The sequence below is a fragment of the Canis aureus genome, chromosome 1 (assembly GCF_053574225.1).
Source record: "Canis aureus isolate CA01 chromosome 1, VMU_Caureus_v.1.0, whole genome shotgun sequence".
Classification (NCBI taxonomy): domain Eukaryota; kingdom Metazoa; phylum Chordata; class Mammalia; order Carnivora; family Canidae; genus Canis; species Canis aureus.
In genome coordinates this window covers 47,600,840-47,623,864 of record NC_135611.1, presented here as the reverse complement: position 1 = coordinate 47,623,864, position 23,025 = coordinate 47,600,840, and the positions used below count along the sequence as shown (strand labels likewise).

General features: G+C 43.5%; 1 protein-coding gene across 4 annotated transcripts in view; it reads right to left on the bottom strand.

The window, feature by feature from the left end:
* Positions 1 to 23,025, bottom strand: part of ZDHHC14 (zDHHC palmitoyltransferase 14) — a 272,945-nt gene that overhangs the window by 111,475 nt on the left and 138,445 nt on the right. For 2 of the 4 annotated variants that reach the window (XM_077898268.1, XM_077898249.1), the window contains exon 2: positions 1,006 to 1,178. In XM_077898268.1, coding sequence (XP_077754394.1) covers positions 1,006 to 1,178 — 173 coding nt within the window. The remainder of the gene's footprint in view (positions 1 to 1,005; positions 1,179 to 23,025) is intronic. The other 2 variants (XM_077898275.1, XM_077898258.1) reach the window with 1 other exon arrangement.

The window sequence follows — 23,025 nt, the reverse complement described above, 5'->3', positions numbered from 1 at the left end:
GCTCTCTTCCGTCACGGTGGGGATGAAGGATGGAAGCAGATGTTCAGAGGACACAGCCATGCTCTGGTACCCAGGGGTGGCAGCCCACAGCACATGCTGCCTCTCAAGACCCACACTCGTATCTCTTGACACTGGAAAGTGGGGGCCTTTTGGCTGAGTGAGGCTGGGAAGAGAAGCCCACAGAGTAGGAGGAACAGTGGGAGGGAAGTGTCAGGTGGGTTTTCACGCTAAGCTTTAGTTCACCCAGAGTCACCACAGCCCCCCTGCCAGTTGTCAAATTATCATCACGTCACTGCAAAGCTATGCTTTCACAAGTGCAAACTCTTAAGAGCAAGAGGCAGCTCTCTTTTTAACTCAAAATAGAACTTTAAAAGTTTTCTCTGTGAGGGATCAGGGTTTGTTTTAATGTGTTTAAAATGGATTGCTGTAAACTTCTTACCTTTAAGTATCTAAGGAAATTTCAACACAGGGTTGCAACATCTAAGGAAAACTAAGGCTATTCATCTCAATATACATCATGAATATGTATATATATGTATGTATCTTTGTTGTCTTAATAAAGGAACTTCTGGGTCCCAGGCTGGATAAACAAGACAGTAAAGAAATATGTCATCTCCCCAGCTTTCTATCATGGGAAGCAGCAATAGGTATGATGATCATAAAGGGAACAGAAAGCAGCCACCTGCAACTATGGGTCTTTCAGGACAGAGGCTTCTTCTCAGAGGGGCTTGGGTTTCAAAGAAACATCAGGAAGCAGAGTGTGGTGATGGCAGTGCCTCAGCTAGACGGCATATCCTGGCCTTGCCTCCAACCACTCACTTAACCTCCCACCTCCTCCTCGGGTCAGCTGCCGCCCAGGGAACAAGGACTTCCTAGATGACTCCCAGGTTACGTGTCACCGGCCTGCGCCCTGCCTGCCCCTCTTGCCTGGGCACCCTGGCCTGTCTTCCCGAGTGGTGGCTCAGTCCCAGTGGGGAGGGCCTGGAGGCCAAGGGCAGAGCAGACCTTCGGGGTTACCTATTTGTCTCTCCAGGTCAGCGGCTTCATCGGGCGTGGCTCTCGGAAGGACTCCTGGGTCACTGAAGCTGGTGCGAAGCAGGGTCCCCATCACGAAGAAGAAGAGAATGCCACCAACCACAGGGATGGCGGGGGTGATTTTCACTGCCAGATACGGGCAGCTGCCAACAGGGTGGAAAGGAGGAGGGGAAGTAGGGAAGGGGAGGGGGAAAAGAAAGGAAACATAATGTCAGTAATCAACAGTGAACAGTCTATAGTTTCCAAGAAGCCAAAAGTCTCTTTGAAGGAGCAAAATTGATTTCCATTAAAAATTCATCTGTGTGAAGCATTTACATTTGGTGGGGGGTCTGTCATGCTCTCTAGCAGACAATTTAACCCTCCCTCCTCAGCTGCAGTAACCCAGGCCCTCTGCTCCCACCATTCTCCTCGGGAAAGACACTGCAGGCAAGTGGCAGTCATCCTGCTTGGCCAGTCAGTGAAAGACATACAGAGTTGCACTGACAATAGAGCTGATGAATCTGTGGGATCTTCCCACCCTTCCCTGGAACCACATAATAAAAGAAGACCCCAGCTAAGAGCCGTCTCCACCAGACCCAGTCTGTCCTTCCTGAGGCGAACATGAACTCTTCATGGTGGGGGGGGGGAGGGGAGAAAAAAACACCAAAAAACTGAGAACCACAAATTCACCCTTAAAAGGCAAGAAACCATTTTTTCAATCTCTTGGAGTTAATCTATCCAAAAGAGGTTAATGACCTATGGAAATGAACTTGCAAGGCAGTTTCTGAAGAGGCTTCATGGAATTTAGGCAGCTAGAATATAATATACTCCTGCTTTCCAGAAGGCATGTGAGCTACCAACTGAAGAACATGGCTCAACTCAATTCTATGAAACCTCCTCACTGTCTTTCAATATTGGGAGCTGATATGCAGCCAGGGTAGGGACGAGTCAGGGAGACAAATGTCTGCCAGCCAGGCTCTGGGGATCCAGGAACTAGGGCAGCTCCAAGCACCACGCCCTGGATCAGTCATGGCCCCTTGGTTCCACAGAGGTGGCGAGATGCAGAGTGAGAACCAGCTCAATGCCTGGAGCTGAGTGAGGGTAGGATCTGCAATGTTCATGGTCAGTCTGTTGTCACCATGTTCATCGGGCATCAAGAAACACAACATGGAACCACAGAATGGTAATATCTGGAATGGAAAGCATCTCCTAGATGGTCCATCCCATCAAGGGATGCTCATGCAGACACTCAAGACAAAACAAAGAGAGGGAGCTGGAGAGGAAGGATCTGTTCAAGACAAGGAGGTAGACAGGGGGGCTCCATCCTGGGAATGTTAGGGAGGACTAGCACCCCATTCCTGTGCAGTGCTTGCAGAGGAGATGGTGAGGTCTCTGATATGATGGCAAGGGGATCTTGGTAAGAGGTACAGGCCTCGAGGATCACAGGACATGATCCCCTTTGCTGAGGCCAACATTAGGCATGTTAGAATGTCTGGTCTTCAAGAGGCATAGTGAATTGATATACTCCGTGGGATGGTTACTATGACCTGAAGACCAAAGGCCTCCCCCAAATTCTCTGCTCTGGAGGAACCCAGAGAATTTCCAACAACTTTAAGAAGGTAGAGGAGTGACCCCCAATATGACTAGGCCTGTCCTGCCAGGCAGGCAGACTGTGGTCTCCAGGAAGATCACTTGATTCAGAGAGATAAAAATATATGACATTTCTAACAACTCTTTCATCTCTCTCACACCAACTGCCCTGCAGAAACAGCACAAAACAACCATCACCAGTACCATGTCACACTTTGCTCACTGGATTGTCAGTTGACTTCCCTTCATGAGACTCATGGGAAATCATGAAAAACTGTTCATTCTCATTCCTGCATCAATATAACCCAGCCCAAACTCCCAGACACTTAGACACTTTTTGAACATCTATAGAGTAGGAAAGTGAATTTAGCAAAGAGAGCCAGCAGACATAAAGAAATTGCTGTGGCGAATATCATTTCCAAAGGGGAAAAACTGAGAGTCTTTCCCCTAAGATCAGGAACACAACACAAAGGGGAAAAACTGAGAGCCTTTCCCCTAAGATCAGGATGTTCATTCTCACCACTGCTATTCAACATAGTACTAGAAGTCCTAGGCTCAGCAAACAGACAACAAAAAGAAATAAAAGGCATTCAAATTGGCAAAGAAGAAGTCAAACTCTCCCTCTTCTCAGATGACATGATATTGTATGTAGAAAACCCAAAAGACTCCACCCCAAGATTGCTAGAATTCATACAGCAATTCAGCAATGTGGCAGGATACAAAGTCAATGCACAGAAATCAGTGGCATTTCTGTACAGTAACAATGAGACTGAAGAAAGAGAAATTAAGGAATCAATCCCATTTACAATTGCACCCCAAACCATAAGATACCTAGGAATTTACGTAGCCAAAGAGGTAAAGGATCTGTACTCTAAAAACTACAGACATTTCTGAAAGAAATTGAGGAAGACACAAAGAGATGGGAAAACATTCTATGCTCATGAATTGGAAGAATAAATATTGTGAAGACGTCAATGCTACCCAGGGCAATTTACACGTTCAATGCAATTCCTATCAAAATACCATGGGCTTTCTTTGCAGAGTTGGAACAAATAATCTTAAGATTTGTATGGAATCAGAAAAGACCCCAAATAGCTAGAGGAATATGAAAAGGACACCAATGCTGGGGGCATCCAATGCCTGATTTCAAGCTGTATTACAAAGCTGTGATCAAGACAGTGTGGTACTGGCACAAAAACAGACACATAGATCAATGGAACAGAATAGAGAACCCAGAAATGGGCCCTCAACTCTATGGTCAACTAATATTCAACAAAGCAGGAAAGACTATCCACTGGAAAAAGGACAGTCTCTTCAATAAGTGGTGTTGGGAAAATCGGACAGCCACATGCAGAGGAATGAAACTGGACCATTCTCTTACACCATACACAAAGATAAATTCAAAATTGGTTGAAAGATCTAAATGTGAGACAAGAATCCATCAAAATTCTAAAGGAGAACACAGGCAACACCCTTTTTGAACTTGGCCACAGCAACTTCTTGCAAGATACATCTATGAAGGCAAGGGAAACAAAAGCAAAAATGAACTATTGGGACTTAATCAAGATAGAAAGCTTCTGCACAGCGAAGGAAACAACCAACAAAACTAAAAGACAACTACAGAATTGGAGAAGATATTTGCAAATGATGTACCAGATAAAGGGCCAGTATCCAAGATTTATAAAGAACTTATCAACCTCAACGTCCAAGACCCAAACAATCCAGTCATGAAATGGGCAGAAGACATGAACAGATATTTCTCCAAAGAAGACATACACATGAGCAATAAGCACATGAAAAAATCCCCTGCATCACTTGCTATCAGGGAAATACAAATCAAAGCCACAATGAGATACCACCTCACACCAGCGAGAATGGCTAAAATTAACAAGAGAGGAAACTACAAATGTTGGAAAGGATGTGGAGAAAGGGGAACCCTCTTGTACTGTTGGTGGGAATGCAAAGTAGTACAGCCACTCTGGAAAAAACAGTGTGGAGGTTCCTCAAGAAGTTAAAAATAGAGTTACCCTATAACCCAGCAGTTGAAGTACTGGGTATTTACCCCAAGGATACTGATGTAATGAAATGACAGGACACCTGCACCCCAATGTTCATAGCAGCAATGTCTACAACAGCCAAACTGTGGAAGGAGCCAGTGTTCTTTGACAGATGAATGGATAAAGAAGATGTGGTATATATATTTAAAATATATATATTATATAATATATAATACCCCCATTATATAATATATAATAATAAAAAAGAACTTGCTGTGAAAAAACAGAATACAAGACTGTCTAACCTAAAGATCTCTGCTTTGTGAAAGTATTCAGTTAAATTATGGAAAGGACTTTTTAAATACAACCAATTTTTCTCTGCATTAAAAAAAACAACAACAACAAACAAACCAAAACACTGCTTTCCTCGAGTGTTTTCTGGCAAATACTAACATAATTAATACCCTTTAATGGGCTTTCAGTTTTTCTAAAAAACGTGAAAAGCTTCAAGTTGAATAAACAAACATTTAAGAGACAAGGGACACCATAATCTGGCAAATACCACTGAGTGTCTAATTCTGGATTTGTAAAGGGAACATTTTCTTGCAATAGGAATTGGACAATTAGAAGATTTTAAAAGATGGCCCCACTTAGGGATTCAATATAAAGTGACTATCAAAATCACATTTACTACTGAATCAAAGTCACAATCCAAAAGTTCGTAGGGGGCTGAATCCCGATGTGGTGCGATACAGTGGGCTTCAGGGATAGGTGGCTCTCAGGACATGTCTATTTCATTGTTTGGCATGTTTGGACTGTGACATAGAGCTTCTATGAAGAGCTGGTAATAAAGACCAGTTTCTGCAAGTCTTTTGATTAAATCTCTGACTATGATGCCAACCTGGAGTTAAGAACAAGGAACTCAAACTCTAGAGGGTCATCAAAAGTTATTTGTGTCATAAAATGTGACACCACCTTTGTTACACTTATTGTCATATAAAAAACAACCTCACCATTGTATTAAGCCTGGAAAATGTGCTAGTGTACCTCAATCAGACATAAACACAGTCCATACAGAAGGCATAAAACTGACTCTGGTACTAATAGATCTCTATTTATATTAGCCTTAAAAAATTATTTTTATTTTTTCTCTTTAGTTTTTTTAAAAAAATTCTAGTTAATTAACATTTTTGGTAAAATTGGTTTGAAATGTAGAATTTAGTGATTCATCATACAACACTCAGTGCTCATCATAACAAGTGCCTTCCTTCATCCCCATTGCTCATCTAGCCCATCCCCCACTCCTCTCCCTCAATCAACCTTTAGTTTGTACCCTGTCACTAAGAGTCTCTTATGGTTTGTTTGCCTCTCTTTTTTTCTTGTCTCCTATGTTCATCTGTCTTGTTTCTTAAATCCCACCTATGAGTGAAATCATGTGGCATTTATCTTTTTCTAACTTATTTCATTTAGCAAAATACCCTCTAGCTCCATCCACATCATTGCAAATGGCAAGATTTCATTGTTTGATGGCTAAGTAATATTTCATTATGTATATACCACATCTTCTTTATTCATTCATCTGTCAATGGACATTTGGGCTCTTTCCATATTTGACTATTGTGGACGTTGCTGCTATAAATATCGGGGTGCACGTGCTGCTTTCAATCAGTAACCCTAAAAAATATATATTTTTAGTCTAAAAGAATCTACTCTAGGTGGACCGTGTGTGTGTATATATATTTTTTATTTTATTTTATTTTTTTACAAAATGGTTAGAGAAATCAGTGTAGAAGATGATTTTTCAGAATTTAAATTCAGGCTGTTTTCTCCTCTTTCTCATTGTTAATGAGTTTGAATAGGAAACAGTTGGAAGAGTCATTATACAGCAGCACCCAGGACACAGCAAGACAGTGTGATGGGGCACACTGGTCAGTAGGATGTAATCCACCACAGGTGTCACGAGCTGTGATTTATTTAGCTCCATTTGGCTTCTCCAAGGATGAAGGCTACTTCAGTGCTATTGGAAACCCCCCAGGAAGGTGGGTTAGTAGATCCTAGGTTATGGCGTATTTCTCTTCCCCTTCTAGGTCTGAAATGTTCCTTGGTTGACCTCAGAGCTTGCTTGCTCCAAGTCCTAAAGGGGGCTCCTTAGAGCATGATGCAATTAATGAGTAACCCATGTCCTAGACAGTTTCTCATTGTCCCAAGTGCGCTGCACATGGGGCTGTTATCTTTGAGGACCACCCATTTCCCCAGGCTGCCAGCTCCCAAGGCCTCTCATCACCTTCACCTGCCTCTCCTAATCTCCCACCGAGGATGTCCACTGCACTAGTCTGCTAATTATGTGACATTCAAAATGAGATAGCAAGCAATGTCTTTAACTTGAATGTTCTGTGCCCTGGCACATTCTCATCCCACAGATAATATATCATGGTCTAAGTTATTTGTCCTTAAGTGTAGATTGGCTCAGACCTCAACCAGGAAGAGTCTGATTGACAAGTGAATGCCTACTACCTGCCAGGCCTTCTCCTAACCGTGTAACTGGTGGCCAACCTAGAGGAATCATGCATGTCTCTGAACCACAACTTCTTTGGTCTTCCTTTTAAACCTGCCCCTGCCCCTGCCCCTGCTCCTGCCCCTGAGTAAAAACTTAGGTGAGTCCTCTGACTTTCCTGATTATGAGAAGAAGGTGACAGGAAGTCCTCTGGTCACTTCAAGTGGCAAAAAAAGCTTGTACAAATCATTAAAAGTATAGCAGTCCAGGTAATGGTGGAAACTTCTTTTTTTTTTTTTAAAAAAAGATTTTATTTATTTATTCATGATAGTCACATAGAGAGAGAGAGAGGCAAAGACACAGGCAGAGGGAGAAGCAGGCTCCATGCACCGGGAGCCCGATGTGGGACTCGATCCCGGGTCTCCAGGATCACGCCCTGGGCCAAAGGCAGGCGCCAAACCGCTGCGCCACCCAGGGATCCCAATGGTGGAAACTTCTAACTTGGTTTTTAGTTAGGCCTCTTCCCCAGCTGGCCAAGTGCAGTTTCTAGCCCCATTCTGTCCTTGCAGGCATCTCACAGAATTACCTCAAGTACTGTATTCCTCGGCTTCTCCTGCCTGGGGGGACAACTGGAACACCATCAGCCCTCTATCTGCTAGGCCCTCACTTCAATCTGCCCTAACCATGAGGCCAGATCTAGGCCACACTTCTCTGCCCCAAAGCCTGCAATGACTCCCCTTTTCCTGCTAAGTTAAGTTCATGTTTCTTCTCAAGCATCCATGACCTCTCAGCCTTCCCAAACAAGTGTCTGCTAACCCAGCCCTTGTGTCTGGAATGCCTTCACCCCCAATGTTCAAGATCCTACAAAGACTTTGTGAAAAGATTTTCTTGCCTCACCTCCAAGAAGAGTGATGGCTTCTTTCTCTGAGCCTCCATAATATTTTGCTTCCTTCTGTCTGTGGAACCTGTGGCTGTTGGTGGACATGTCCCATGCATCTGACTGGACCAGAGGTCCTGGAGAGTGAGACTTGGCCTTGTTCACTGCAGAGCAGGTGTTTGGAAAATTCTTGCTGAGTGACTAAGTGAACTGGCCTCATTCAACTGAATTTTATAATAATATCATGGAGAAGAAGAGGAAAGTCAAATTAGCCACACTCTCAACCTCAACAATGTATCTTGTGTCTAGAACTCATTTCTCTGTCTTCCAAGCCTGCTCGGTACAAGTGTAAGGGAGTTACAAGTACCTTTCTCCAAACAGGTGCTAAGGATCCACATTGTCCAAGAGGTTTCCCTGGCCAAGAGAAGGAGTCCCTAGTCTGCTGAGTCAAGTGTGCAATATGTATGCATCCTGTAAGCATTAGCTAGAACCTCTAACCCCTCCATGCCCTAAAGTCCTAGCAGACAAAGCTCCTTATGTTGGTAAAACTTAGTACAATACTAGATGCTCTTGAGAGTTCCCCTTCCAACTAGCTCCTGTGCGACAAAGAACAATGTCTAGTTTCTCTTTGAAATCTTAGACAACACTCTTTATAAAAAGCAGCAGAATTCACGCCCCTACACAAAGGATGAGATCAGCGCTACCCAGGCACCTTCCAAGTGCCACTCAGAGAGAGAAGAGAACATCTGCAGTCTTTCTGGTAAAGACAAGGCAGTAAGCAGACCTTGACCACAACAGGGATCGCTAGACCTCTGGAAGGAGGCAAGACTAATGGGAAATCCCAGCCAACCCAGAGCAACCAGCATGGCTTCGCAGCTGAAACACTGTAAGCAGCAAAGAAAATTCTTAGGCCGAGCTCAGACAACTTGAAAATGGCTCCTTCATATTTCTGAGCAACTGTGGCTGGGATCTACAATTCTGAGTGCCATCTGTGAGGAAGACTCCTTCCCCCAAGGGCCTGGATTCAATACAAGATGATGATGCAGCTGCCAAAGATATAAACACCAAATGGAGTCTTCTCTCTATCTGAAGAATTGTGACCTACATACAACCCAGGGCCTGTGGAAAACAGGCTATGAGCATCTTAGTCTTCCGAAAGCTCAATGGGAAAGTGACAGGAGGAAAAAAACACAAGAATCTGAAGGCATGCATTTTCATGACATGAAAGGAATGAGCTAATTTAGCCCCAGACCAAAGAAATTCTAACCTGATGAAAAGCCATCCCCATGCCCCACTCCCCTCAGTGCACATTGGTGGGGGCTGGTAGGCTCTGGCTGTAGTAACTAAATACCCACAATAGACTGTCACCTTGCTGTATGTCAGAGGTAAAGAGAGGCCTTTCCAGGTAAAAATTAGAAAAATCTAACCTAATTGCCAAAAGATGAGAAGGGATCTTTTCTTTCCTTTTTCTTTTTCTATTCTTCTTCATCGTTGTCATCGTCGTCTTCTTTTTTTTTTTTTTTTTTTTAAGAGAGAGGGCTCAAGCAGGAGGGGCAGAGGGAGAGTGAGAGAGAGAATCCCAAGTAGACTCCATGCTCAGCATGGGGCCCGATGCAGGGCTCCATTCCATGACCCTAACATCATGACCTGAGCTGAAATCAAGAGTCAGATGCTCAACAAACTGAGCTACCCAGGTGCCCCAGAAGGAATGTTTTTGCTTCTACTAGCAATCTTCTCAAATCTTTATAAAAAAATAATTATTTGTGGTTTGGTGTTTATTGATGAAGGGTGGAACTGTTGTCTGGGTGCCATGTTACTGGAGACTATGCAATCAGTGTGTTTTGTCATTATTTATGACAACATTATTTTACCATCAAACAGATACTGGCATCCCAGAATCAATACTGACATTAATTCTGCATTGCTATTTAGAGACTGGCTCCCAGGGTAGAATGTGACATACAACTGATTCCTTGGACAAAATTCCTTGGGCCACATTAATTTCTGAAACATTTCAGATAGGAAATCTGGATTTCATTACTGGGTAGCCAGGTCTCTCTGGTTCTCCACAGGACATTCTTTGGGGGAAGATTAGCTATACTTAAAAAGAAAAACAAAACAAAATAAAACATTAACAAGATGTGGCAGAGACATTAAAACCAAGTAGCCTTTGGAACAAAAAGTAGAGAGTCTTTTCCCATATCAAAACAACTCGAGTCATCTTTTCATTTTTTTTTGCCTGAAAATGGACACACATACAGAAAAAAAAATCCTATTAATTGTAGCTCATGACCCTTGACTACAACACGGTCTATGTTTGGTATTCGTGCTCTTCCCTTCACACACAAAAGCATAAACACCAGAATCACTACTTTTTGCACAGAGAAATGAGGCACACCATGGAAGTTCATACAGGAAGGGGAGGTGGCCTTGCCTCTGTGATGCTATATGCTAACTAGAGACGTCTCTATGTTTCAGAAATCACAAAGTGAACCTATTATTTTATATTCCAGAATCTTGATTGCAATGCATTTCAGTAATAGATAGTTAGGGCAAATGATCATAAAATGAAATAATCTGAGCCAATGACTCACATGTCTGAACTAATAACAGAGTAGCCTTGTGAGGAATAGAGGTTGTAAGGATTGTTATAAAAATGATCTTTATCCTTTTCATATGAGTCACTGTGAAGTCTGTGTATTTTTCATTTATAGGCAGGGACATAAACACCATTAATTCTATGATTTGTCCCTTAATCACATCCCTAGAAATAAATGTACCACTACAGGGCAAAGAGAAGTACATTACCTAAAAACGAATAGAGAAAAAGAGCATTCAGAAATAATGTCTGCTCACAATTCTAGAATGGGGGAAGATGATGATTTCATTAAACTCTCAAGACTTTCATTTCCCTTTGAGAGACCCCCAGTGTCTGAAAAGCCCCCTTCTTGGTAATTACACATAATGACAAATCTGCCAATATGATCTGGAAGGAGGGAATTTTTTTAAAAGATTTTATTCATGTATTTGACAGAAAGAGGGAGAGAAAGCACACAAGCAAAGGATCACAGAGGGAGAGGGGGAAGCAGACTCCCCACTGAGCAGGGGCCCCGGCCACGGGCTTGATCCCATGACCCTGAGATCATGACCTGAACCAAAGGCAGATGCTTAACCTACGGAGCCACCCAGGTGTCCCTGGAAGGAGGGAATTTAAATAAATGAACCCAGGGACAAAAGGGTAAACATAACAAGAGAAAACTGGAAGGAAAGGCTCAAACCCAGAGAGGAAGGCTGGGTGAGGGTAGAACTCCACATACACATTTGTGAACTGTGCAGAGTGAATCACTGTGTCATCAGAAACTCTGCAGGCTCATTTTCACACACGTCTACTTTCTTATCTGAGCAGTGTAGCTTTTAGGCTGTCTGGGGGTGAGGAGGCAGGTGAAGGTCAGGGATCAGGGACAGGACGGCCACTACGGAATCTGGCTTCTCCTTGCAGGCCTCTCAGCTGGGTGTGGTCTCTGCGGGGATGTCCCCAAATAGTACCGCCTTGCCTGAAGTCTCTACGGCTCCTATGTGACAAAATCAGTGTCGTGATTCTAAACCCCGGGCCTCCCAGACCACCCAGAGAGGTCCAATTATAGACATAGAACCTAGGAATCTGTAGTTAAAAATACAGGTTTCAATTCACAGTGTGTAAATAATGTGTATACAGAGCTTCTCGGGAGAAGGGTGACATTTCAAAGTTTCTGCTGAGTGATTTTGAGTTTGATTTAAAATTCCAGGAAGCCAAGAGCTTTGGGCTAGTGTGTGAACCACAGGGGTAGAAAGCCAGGATTTCTCTGTCCTGAAACTGGCTCTTTAATGACCTAACATGATTACTTAGCATGGTGACCGTAAGTCCCAGATTTTCCATTAGAGTCCTAACTCAGATGATCATGTCGTTTTTGGATAGAGTATGGCCGCTGAACTACCTGGCCATAGTAGTGCCATCACCTTGCTTTAGGTACATTCTGGATCCAAAAGAAATGGCAGGACCAGAAAGGTCCCTGCAGGAAGCTCCCCGCCCAGGACTCTCTGAGAGTGGGGGTGAGGCCTGGACAAGAGTGGCTGGAGGAGAGACCTTCTTCGCCCTGGCCCTACATAGAATGCCCAGAGTGGCTGCTCAGATCCTGTGTCACATGCGACAGGGTGTCCACTCCAACTCCTTTCTGGCAACTCTGTACAGGAAACTCTCAGCAGAACTTCAGTTCTGCTCATAATTCTGTATTTCATCAAACCTAAGGTACCAACATTTTAAAATGACTCACTAAGGAAAAATATGCCAAATAAGACAATACTCTAATCACTTAGAACCTGTATTTTAGATTTATTGAGAAAGCTATTTTAGGTTTATATAAACAGCAGTTTGAAAATCATATATCATTATTGTGCATATTTTTAAAAATGTGAACAAAATAAATTAGTGAAGGATTCCTAACACATCTTCACACTTTTCTGAATTGCTTTTCTACTCAGAGGGTCTGAGATTTGTGGTGCAGTCTGGTCCTGACACCCTCCCTCAGAAGCAACAGCTTCTGGACTCCCCCTGGCTTCCACTCCTGCCCCCCACACTCTGTCCCCAACAGCAAGAGTCACAGCTGTGAAAGAGGTCAGATCATGTCAGATCATGTCGCCCCTCTGGCAACCAAGCCACTTGGCTTGTACCTTTGACCTCCTCCTATTCTTTTTTTTTTTTTTTAAGGTTTTTTAAAAAAATTATTTATTCATGAGAGACACAGAGAGAGAAGCAGAGACATAGATAGAGGGGATCACGACCTGAGCCAAAGGCAGATGCTCAACCACTGAGCCACCCAGGCATCCCCCTTGACCTCCCCTTCTACAATCCCTCCTTCACATCCTGCTTCCTCCTTATACCCCTTTGCGGTTCTTGGAAGCTGCCAGTCCTACCTGCCTGGGCTTTCGCCTGTGTGGTGCCCTCCACCCACCCAGAAGCCACTCTACAAGGAGCCACAAAGCTCCTCATCTCCTGCAAGTCTTTGCTCAAATATCACTTTCTCAGCAGAGCCTTCTCTGACCACACTGGGTAAACTCCTAACCCTCCTACACCAACACCCCAGCACTCCTGGCTCTTTTTGGACTTTATTTCCCTCCTATCACTTAACTCTGCTGGGCCCAAGTACTGTACATACTCATTTCTCACTGTCTGACTCTCCCCCTAGAGAAAAACTCAAAGCCACAGGATTTTTGCCTGCTTGGTTCACAGGCCTAACCCACAGAGCCTAGAATTGAGCCCAGCACATAGTAGGCCTTCAATAAATATTTGTCAAATGAACCGAATAGATTTCAAAAAAAACACAGGATGCAAAGTAGACACGAGATGATCCTGTTTTTGTTTCAAACACATATTTATATTCACAACTAAAGGAACGTGACCTAAAACATTACCTCATTATTCATGGTGAAAGACTGAAAGAGGAGGGTGATTTAGTGCATACGTACTTTTTGGTAATTTCTAAATTTTCTTAATTAAACAAGGCTTACTTTTGCAGTGGAAAATATGTAATTAAAAATAAATGCAGGGGATCCTAGGGTGGCTCAGTGATTTAGCGCCTGCCTTCGGCCTGGGACTCCAGGATCAAGTCCTGCATCGGGCTCCCTGCATGGAACCTGCTTCTCCCTCTGCCTGTTTCTCTGCCTCTCTGTCTGTGTCTCTCACGAATAAAGAAAATCTTTTTTAAAAAATAAAATAAATGCATAAATTGTCATTGAACCAAAATATGGAGGGGGAAGGGAATGCCAAATATTAAAATCTGTCTCTGCTGTCAAAAAAAATCAACCATCAACAAAGAAGATGCTTGACAATAATGCATATTCCGGTGATGGGCACTGAGGGGGGCAATTGATGGGATGAGCACTGGGTGTTATGCTATATGTTGGCAAATTGAACTCCAATAAAAAAATAAATAAACCTCAAAGTTGCCTCTAATGAGATTGGTGTGGTGCAAGGTATAGAGTATCACATATTTAAAGATAAAAATCTCGAGCTATCTCACATCTCTGGTTTGTACAATTTCTCATGAACACGGGAGGGGAGAAAGTTCTCATTTAGCCACTCTGGTGGGTTTCCATCTTAAACTGGATATTTATATATTAACAGCAGAGACATCTACACCGTGCTGTTCCTATGTCACAGTGAAAAACAAAACCAAGCCCAAGAGAAAGCTGAGAAGGAGGCTGGAGGTGCAGGGCCCCATGCGCCAGGACATGGGTGCCATCATGTCCCAGCAAGCCCTCTGGAGATCCGGGGTCCCAGACTCATTGTGGTGTCCTCCTTCCTTTCCTTGAGTTGGGGTTGAGTCCAAGGATGGCAGGACAAGGAAGGAGTCCTTCTGGAATGAGAAGGGATGAAAAGCTACACGAATTAAACTTCCCAAACACTGGCCTTGTTCATAGAGCTGAGCCCGAATGGCAGACAGCTCTGTTAGGAGCATTGTGGCTGGGTGGACTATTCAATGCAGAGACATTTTCAAGTAAATACAAGCAAGTTTAATCATTATATGTTCAGGAAAACCTTTTCCTGAGAATTGGGATGAGAATGGTCTGCCTTATTTTAGACTGCACAGTGAACATCAATGGGCCTTCTCTCCTGTCCCAAGACACTGGGGGACATTGGGCTGTCTGCTGGGATGTGGCCCCACAACGCTCCCAGGCACAGTGCTGCTGGTACCACTCAGCATATAATTATTGCTTATGTGGTCTGTTCTCTCCTCCCACCCACTAGCTGTTGTTCATAGTGTGTTGGGTTTCAGCAATCCAACCCCCAGGGCCTCAGTCTGCTCTCCTGGGTTTGTTAAAGCAGCAAACAGCTTTACACATCACCAAGGCCTCTGCCGCAGTGTGCCCCCTGCTCCCAGCCACCACACTGGGCAAAGTCCTTTCCTTCTAGTGTCCAGAAGCTACTGCTATGGGCAAGTGGCCTTGGGTATTATGAAGACTAGCTCAGAATCATTGGGCCTTTGTGTGAGTTTTGGGAAGTTTCCACAGATGCAGAGCAAGTACTGTGGATACTGTGGATGTCTGATGTTACTGTGTGTCCGTCCTTCCTTCCTTCCTTCCTTCCTTCCTTCCTTCCTTCCTTCCTTCCCTCTTCACACTTTTATTGAGCACATACTACATGCCAACACACTAAGCCAAATATCAGGTATACAAGATCAAGACAGATCCTTGATTTCAAGGGACTCACATTCTAGTAGAAGAGACAGACCCCAAATCAGGTAACTATAAACACAATAGCTCATGGATTCAGAAAAGGCTTTCTGGAGTGGCTATTGACTGCCATGCAAGAGTTAGACCAGCCCAAAGGAATGGCATCTACAAGAACACAGAGCCACAAAACCCTTCACTGTATTTATTTGTCCGGGCCTTCCATTGTTGACTGCCAGGAAATAAGGTGGGGCCTCCTCAGACCTAACTGGACTGGACTCCCTGCGAGCACCAGTCCAGTAGGAAGGGGTCTTTGTGGGTTATCAATTCACCTCTGTTTCCCCAGAACCCCAGACACTTCCTGCTGCAGGTCAGGTACTCTGCAAATATTTGCTGAATTGAATGTAATAGAATCATCAGAGCAGACCTGAGAGGTCGAGGTCCACACTGTGGGTGGTGAGCTGCAAAGTGAGGTGTAGCAAAGATCATAATGCAGTTAAAGAAAGAGACCAAGCATGAAGATGAGCAGACACTCATCCCAGTGTCTTCTCTACTCCTGATGACAGCCTTCTCCTACCCTGCTAAAGCTCTCCTTGCCCAGACCTCCTGGTTAATTTTCTTCTATTCCTGGGGGAGGAGTGCCACCTGCTTCCTTTTGCAAAGGAATAATTACCAAAATTCCTTTATAATATTTCTCTAAGATTGAAGAGGAGTTGAAGATTTGGCTTTTAACATACGCATCATCATAAACATCATAGAAGTATAGAGGATACTCGGATAATAGAGGATAAATATAGTTGAGAAATAGCCAATTGTTGGGACAGAGACATGGCTAAGCTACTTCACTCATGAACTTAACACAATTGTTTTCAATAGAAGAGACACCATTATTTGAAAAATAGTACATGATACTTACACAGAATGGAAATACAGTGTTTCTGAATAGAGAAAAAAAAAGCCTATCCATGTATTTAAAAAAAAATCTATTTCCCAAAAGGAGAGAAATAAAAACAAAACAAGGTGAGCCAATTAACAAGCCCATGAACCTTTTGACACCACATGGGAGGCCATCCGGTAAGGACAGCTTCAGGAGCTCATATTTGGCAGAAATAAAAACAGTGAAATTAAAAATGAACAAAGTGCAATTCATTGAGAATTTCTGGCTACTGGGTTGCTGTTGGGAACTGCTGATGATTAATTTTTCCCTGTCTAAAGGGGCAGCACTTAGTGTGCATTAACAAATGATTCCTTTGCCCCCCTAAACATTGCCAAGCTACTGACTATTCTACTGTGTAAAGTGCTTTTGCACTAAAAAAACGGTGAAGGCACTTCTCTTCCCTGATGGTGGGAATGACTCCTACCGTGTAATTATCCAGCCCATTAGGAGGCGAGGTCAGATCAGATGGATACAGAGGGAAAGTCCGCCCTGGCAAGGCACACAGATGTGGTCACACAGTTTTTAAAGTAACAGGCAGCTAGACAGGGAGACTGCAGGAAGAGGATGGAAATTTCCAGTTTTGGGAAGTTAATCCAGCGAGAACTTCCATTTCAAGCAGTTTCACATACTGTATTTCATGAACTCTCTACAAAAAGTCTATGACCATGGCATTATTGAGACCATTATTGAGACCATGAGGAAACTAAGTCATAAGAGGTTCACTAATTTGATTAAAGACATCCAGCCAGTAAATTTCAAAAGGAGCATTCAAATCAGATGTGGCTGTCTTCAAAGCCTAGGTACCCATGGCATATTCCTTCAAATATGCTACAATGAGGCCTGTATTTCCTTTTTAATTGAAGAATAATCGACATACAATATTGTATTCATTTCAGATGTAAAACAGAGTGATTTGATATTTATGTATAGGACAAAGTGATCACTACAATAAGTCTAGTTACCATCTGTCACCAAAATTGTTGCAATATGATTGTCTATATCCTCTACACTATACTACATCCCAGTATCTTATTTATGTTATAATTAGAAGATTGTACCTCTTAATCCTCTTCACCTATTTTTTTTTAAAGATTTTCATTCATTTACTTGAGAGAGAGAGAGCAAGTGAAAGAGAGAACATGACTGGGGAGAAGTGGCAGAGAGAGAGGGAGAAACAGACTCCTCGCTGTGCAGGGAGCCTAATATGGACTCAATCCCAGGACCCTGAGATCATAACCTGAACTGAAGGCAGATGCTTAACCCACTAAGCTAACCAGGGACCCCACTCTTCACATATTTTATCCATCCATCCATCCCTCAGTCCAAGCAACCACCACTTCTGATCTGTGCCCTCTACATTTTTCTTAGTAAAATACAGTTATAGTTGTACTTGTTTTTACCTTTTTATAATGATATCAATTACCTTCATTATATGTAATTAAGAATGCCTAGAAAACCTGAAACTTGGTTCAGCCTGCAGGTGCCTTGCCCAGTTCGGGGAGAAGATAGATCCAAGAGTCATGAGAGACAGCACCTCTTGATGATGGACCACCAACAGAGGGACAGGAAAAGAAACAATTCATAGACCTGCCCAAAAGACAACTAAGCACAGGATTCTGAGAGCTGTGAGCATGGGCTAGAGTCCCCCACCTGTGGGATGAAGATAGCTGCTGTGAGGGGCAGAATGCCAGAGCCCCTAAACATGTGGGACACAGTGAAGGGGTACAGGCCATATTTTGGCTTCTGCACTTCCACAGATCTTTAGGAGAGAGAACACCTTAGTGCTCCAAGGTCAAGAACACCACTCTCGGACTCTGCTTCTCAATTCCATTTGATAAGCAATCACCTCCATAACTTCTACAGAGAAGAGAGCTTATATCCCCAGAGTCCCTGTTAAACAAGCTTTGACACCAAATGATGAAGACTGCTCCTGCTATTTCTAAATGTGCTTCTGCTATACAAACACAGAAGTGGTTAGTCCTGCTACAGTACTGGGGATTCTGAGGGGTACAATGCTAAAAAGCAAAACTGTCATTTATGAAAAAAGAGAAGCTTCCTAAAACTCCCAGGCTCTGCCCAAAGAGTAACTTGGCAGAAAGTCCAAAGCCTCCACTTCAGAGAATGCAGAATGGGACTGAATCTACTACATGGATTTGTACTCCTGTCAATCAGGGGAGACGATGAACCTCAGGTGAGAACAGGTGAAAGGTGCCAGCTAACACCCAAAAGCCTGGGTACTTTCACTAGATACTACTAAGTACAGTGATATACTCTTTGAACTCATTGGGAAGAAAACAAAAATACCATGCTGACCAATTAATGCCTTGACCACCCCACTCAACTACTTGTACTTTTCCAAGTATATTCTCCTATGGCTAAACTTTCATACTGTCTCTTTACTTGAGTTTTTTTTTAAGCCACACACTTCTGAGATAAAGATCTTTTCTGTTCATTTTTAAATAGAACAGGTTCCTGAGGACTGCCCAGTGGCAAACATGACTCTTAGTTAATTTCTTAAAAGAGGAGGTCAAAAGACAAATAGTGTTCAGTAGTTCTAGGAAAATCATGACAATAACCCTACAGGATATGGTGGGATGACATCTGGGAAAGGCATATCTAATGAGAGCCCCACAACAGGGGTTTAGGCAAAGGAAGTCATGCCTGGCTATCCGGATGGAATTTTTGGAAGATGTTACTGTCATGAAAAGCACACATTCCTTGAATTTTGCTGAGCAGATAGCAAAGCTGGAGAGTCAACTGGGAAGTTGGAGAATTATACAACACACTAGGGAAAATATCAGAAGGCATATCCCATAGGACCAGCTCCTCATCCTTTTGGAGCTTGTGCCAGGCATCATCCAGTTGGTTTAAACAATCAGTGGAATTAATGAAGTCCAAAAGAACTGCCAAGTTCTGAGGATGATCCTTTATGTTTCTGGAGACAACTGCCTGAGAAGGTAGTTACATGACTGCCAAGAAAAACCATTTCACGTTTTACACACTTGTGAGACTCTATGATGCCAAGAAGCAGAGGCCCACCAAGCTGGCCGTGAATGCTCTGGCTGTGCCTGTGTGACAAAGTCCTGTGTCTATGATGCTCATTCAGGACTGTTCTTGAGAAAGACTTCTTGAGGAAGCAGAAGTTTCCATCAGTTTGGGTTTTGCTCCCCTGCTTCCCTCTGTGGAATGTGTGCCTGCTGTTGCCCTGAGCAAGAGGACAGGATTTTAATGTTGTCTAAATATAACAGCAAGCTTTGCAAAAACACTTTTTCAAAGATAAGAGTTATTGAATAGGACATCTGGGTCAGAACCTAGGAAAATGGGTAAATTGGACCAAGGAGTATCAATTGCTGCTGTTCTACAAATGAACTGAGAAGTCAGTCACTCCTTAAGATTGGACAAGAGGAACCATGTCTGGAAGGGGCTCGGGGCTCTGAGGCAGCCAGCCCTGCCAGTGGTAATATCCTGCCTTCAGGTTGCCCAGCTGGTGGGAAGCTCCCAGCAATGGGAGAAAAAGGCAAGCCTTACCTTTGGCCATGTCTTAATCTGGAGGTCATGGGCTTCCCAGTCTACTACGAGAAGATCCATAAGTTCTTTAAGGGGTTTGTGACTCCAAAAGTATTATGAACTACTACTTTTGGAAGGGAGATATGTACTCATGGACCTACAAATAAGTAGATTTCCATGCTGCTAAAGGTGCTACCCAAGTGCCTCCATGTTCCCCAGCCACCATTCACCACCTTTGCCCTTCTCCCTATGCCTCATAGAACTCTCCATGATCCAGCAAATAAGGCTAATGTCTGCCCACGTTACAGGTGCCCAAATCCTTGCTCTGGCAGTTGGTAAATAATTTGGCTATCAGCTCTGCCCATAGATTTAAAGAGTGGAACCAGTCTTCCCCACCAACACTGGTGCATATGCATTGATCCATTGGAAGATGGGTTCACATATTCTGAGGTAGGGAAGAGGAGAGGGAGACACTTCAAGGCTCATGCCAATGTGGAGACAAGTAGTGAAGCTCCTTCTTCATTCACAAGGCCAAAGGTGGGCAAGATGCCTCAATGATAAAATACCTCCTGTGTGAAGAAGAAAATCACCTACAGCAAATGCACGAGTGTGAAGGAGGTTCTAGAAGAGACTCAGGAGGGGTACCATCTTATCCCTAGCCTTGTCTGGAATCTGAGAACTTTACCCAGACAAGACCAAGTAGACTGACAGTTAAGACAAGAACTTGACTCACTTCCACACGAGGATCTGGGAAGTGGGACCAGGGGGCCATGTGATAAGTTCCATGGTATACAGGAAGGCCTTAGGCACTGGGATCAGACAAATTGGCTTCAAATCTTAAATCTGTTACTTACTCTATCAGCTTGAGTAAGTTACTTATTCTTGCTGAGTCTTGATTTCCTCCTATTTTGAGTTGGAACAATGGTAAATTATAGGTGCTGACAGCCCTGTTGTAGTGTTGGCTTGAGAGCTGATGGGTTAATGTTTGGAAGACCTGTAGCAAAGCCCTGGGTATATATTGGGTACTCCCTAAATATCATTCCCTTCCTCCTACGAGAGCTAGTCTTGCACTTTTGTGGATTTCTGTTAATTTCCCACACTTCCCTGTTGTTCCTTGTTTTAGTTTAGTCCAGTGGCTTCCATGCCGTTCAAAGTCAAAGCCCATGAGAGTTATGAGTTTCAGAGCCCAGTGAGTTGGGAAGCAGTCTGGCTTCAAAGCTTGGAGAGGAACTCAAGAAGAGAAGTGATTGAAAGCCACTGGGAGAGGGTGAGCAAGCAGTCTTGAAAGAGGAAGTGTGGTAGGGAAAAGGGGCAGCTTGAAACCAGTGACTGGCCCTGTAGGTTTAGCTGGCAGTAAACACCTTCCCCTATAGCCAACTAAAGAGCAGTGGGACCAGAGGAGGCACTGTTGTCATGCCATCTGATGCCCCAAATTATTTTAATTGAAATACCATGAAAAGAAGTCCTTTCTTGGTATGGTAGGTTAGTCGACCAGATGGCTCCAATGACTCCTGCCTCCTGGCATGCAGACTCACCTGGAGTGGAGGCTGGCCTTGGTGACTCCCAGAAAATGGCAACAAAACTGATGGGTTGTCAAGATTAGGGTCACAAAAAGGATTGCAACTTTTCCCCTTACTCACTTTCTCTTGCTCTCTCACTGGTTCTCCTGGAGGGAGACCTGACTGGTGTCATGCTGTGAGCAGTCTATGGAGAGGCTCCCTTGGCAAGGCTCATGAAGGTGGCCTTTGGCCAATGGGCACATGAGTGAGCTCAGAGGCAAGTCCTCCTCCAGCTGTGCCTTGAGGTGATGGCAACCCTGTGGGACACCCCGAGCCAGAGGATACAGCTAAGCTGCACTGGATTTCTGACCCAGACACTGCGAGATAATAAACATTTGTTTATTTGTTTGCTAAGCTACCAAATTCCAGGGGTAATTGTTCTATAGCAACAGCTCACTAACACACTTGGCTCCATCAGGCACAAACTACATTCGGAAATAACATCCGTCAAATAAAATGGAATGTTCTTCCTAGAGTGAATAGAACAGGATCACTTAATGGAATAAATCCTGAATATCCTTTCTATCTGCAATTTTGTCTGACTAGCCGAGTGGCATACAGGTCCCCTTTGGATGTCAGGAAAACTTAACGAATTATTAGTTGCCCTCTGTCACTAAGTAAAGCCTGAGTTACCTTTCCATGGTCTGAAGGTCTGTGTTCAAAGTGATGTGAAAATTTTACAAAATCAATGACCCCCTCCACCAAAATCTGATTTCTCAAAGAGTAAAAAAAAAGAAATATAAGGAATTGATATGGAAAGAGAAGACATGTTTATGCACAATTGTATGCCACAGAAGAGACCTTAAAATTCAGCCAGGGAGCTGGAAAACTGGTACTTATTAAGAGGTTGCAAATAACAGAAGTGAAGTTTATAAAGTGAGCACAAGTAAACCATTCTGCATTTCCTAAAGATTCTCTTATATCTGTGTATTTCTTTAACCCATGCTTCATGCCACCAAACATCTCGCTCTCCCGCCTTTTTATTTCCATCTTTTATACAAAATAGTAAGAGATACACATTTATCAGTGAGTCTTTGTTTCTTAACAAGTTTAACGAATATTCTTTCTGGGAGCAGCCCAGATGGCTCAGCGGTTTAGCGTCGCCTTCAGTCCAGGCGGGATCCTGGAGACCCGGGATCGAGTCCCACATCAGGCTCCCTGCATGGAGCCTGCTTCTCCCTCTGCCTGTGTCTCTGCCTCTCTCTCTCTCTCTCTCTCATAAATAAATAAAAATCTTTAACAATAAAAAAAGAATATTCTTTCTGGAATCAGGCTATGCCAACTTTTGTGCCCTTGTGGGTTGATAAGACTGCGAGAGGCATAAAAATAAAAGTCAAAAGTCTCCTTGGTGGGGTTTGCATAGCCATGGCCAGGCATGTCTGGGATCCCTCCTCCCAGGCTCCCGCTAGAGCCCCCACAGGGACACCAGAAGAAGAAAGAATGTCGAAGGCAGCGAGGACTGGAAAGAAGAGGACACCACAGGCCAAAGTCTAGGGGGTTCAAATTGAACTCCAATAAAAAAATGTACATGTAAAAAAATAAAAATAAAAAAAACAACAAAGTTTAGGAGGTTCCATTACCATATTGTGGATAGAGACGAACTGAGAAAGGCATTTTGAGAGCACACCTATTACATAAACAACAAAACAAAACAAAGCAGATGGTCCCCAAAGGGCAGGAAAAAACCTTAACTCAGAAGAAATTACGGTGGCATCAACCTCACTAGTGATCAAAGAAAGGCAAAGTGAAAGTACCATTTGTACTTGACAAATGCCCATTGACAAATGCCCTCAAGGCTTGAGAGAGAGAGAAAGAAAGAGAGAGAGAGAGAGAGAGAGACTTAA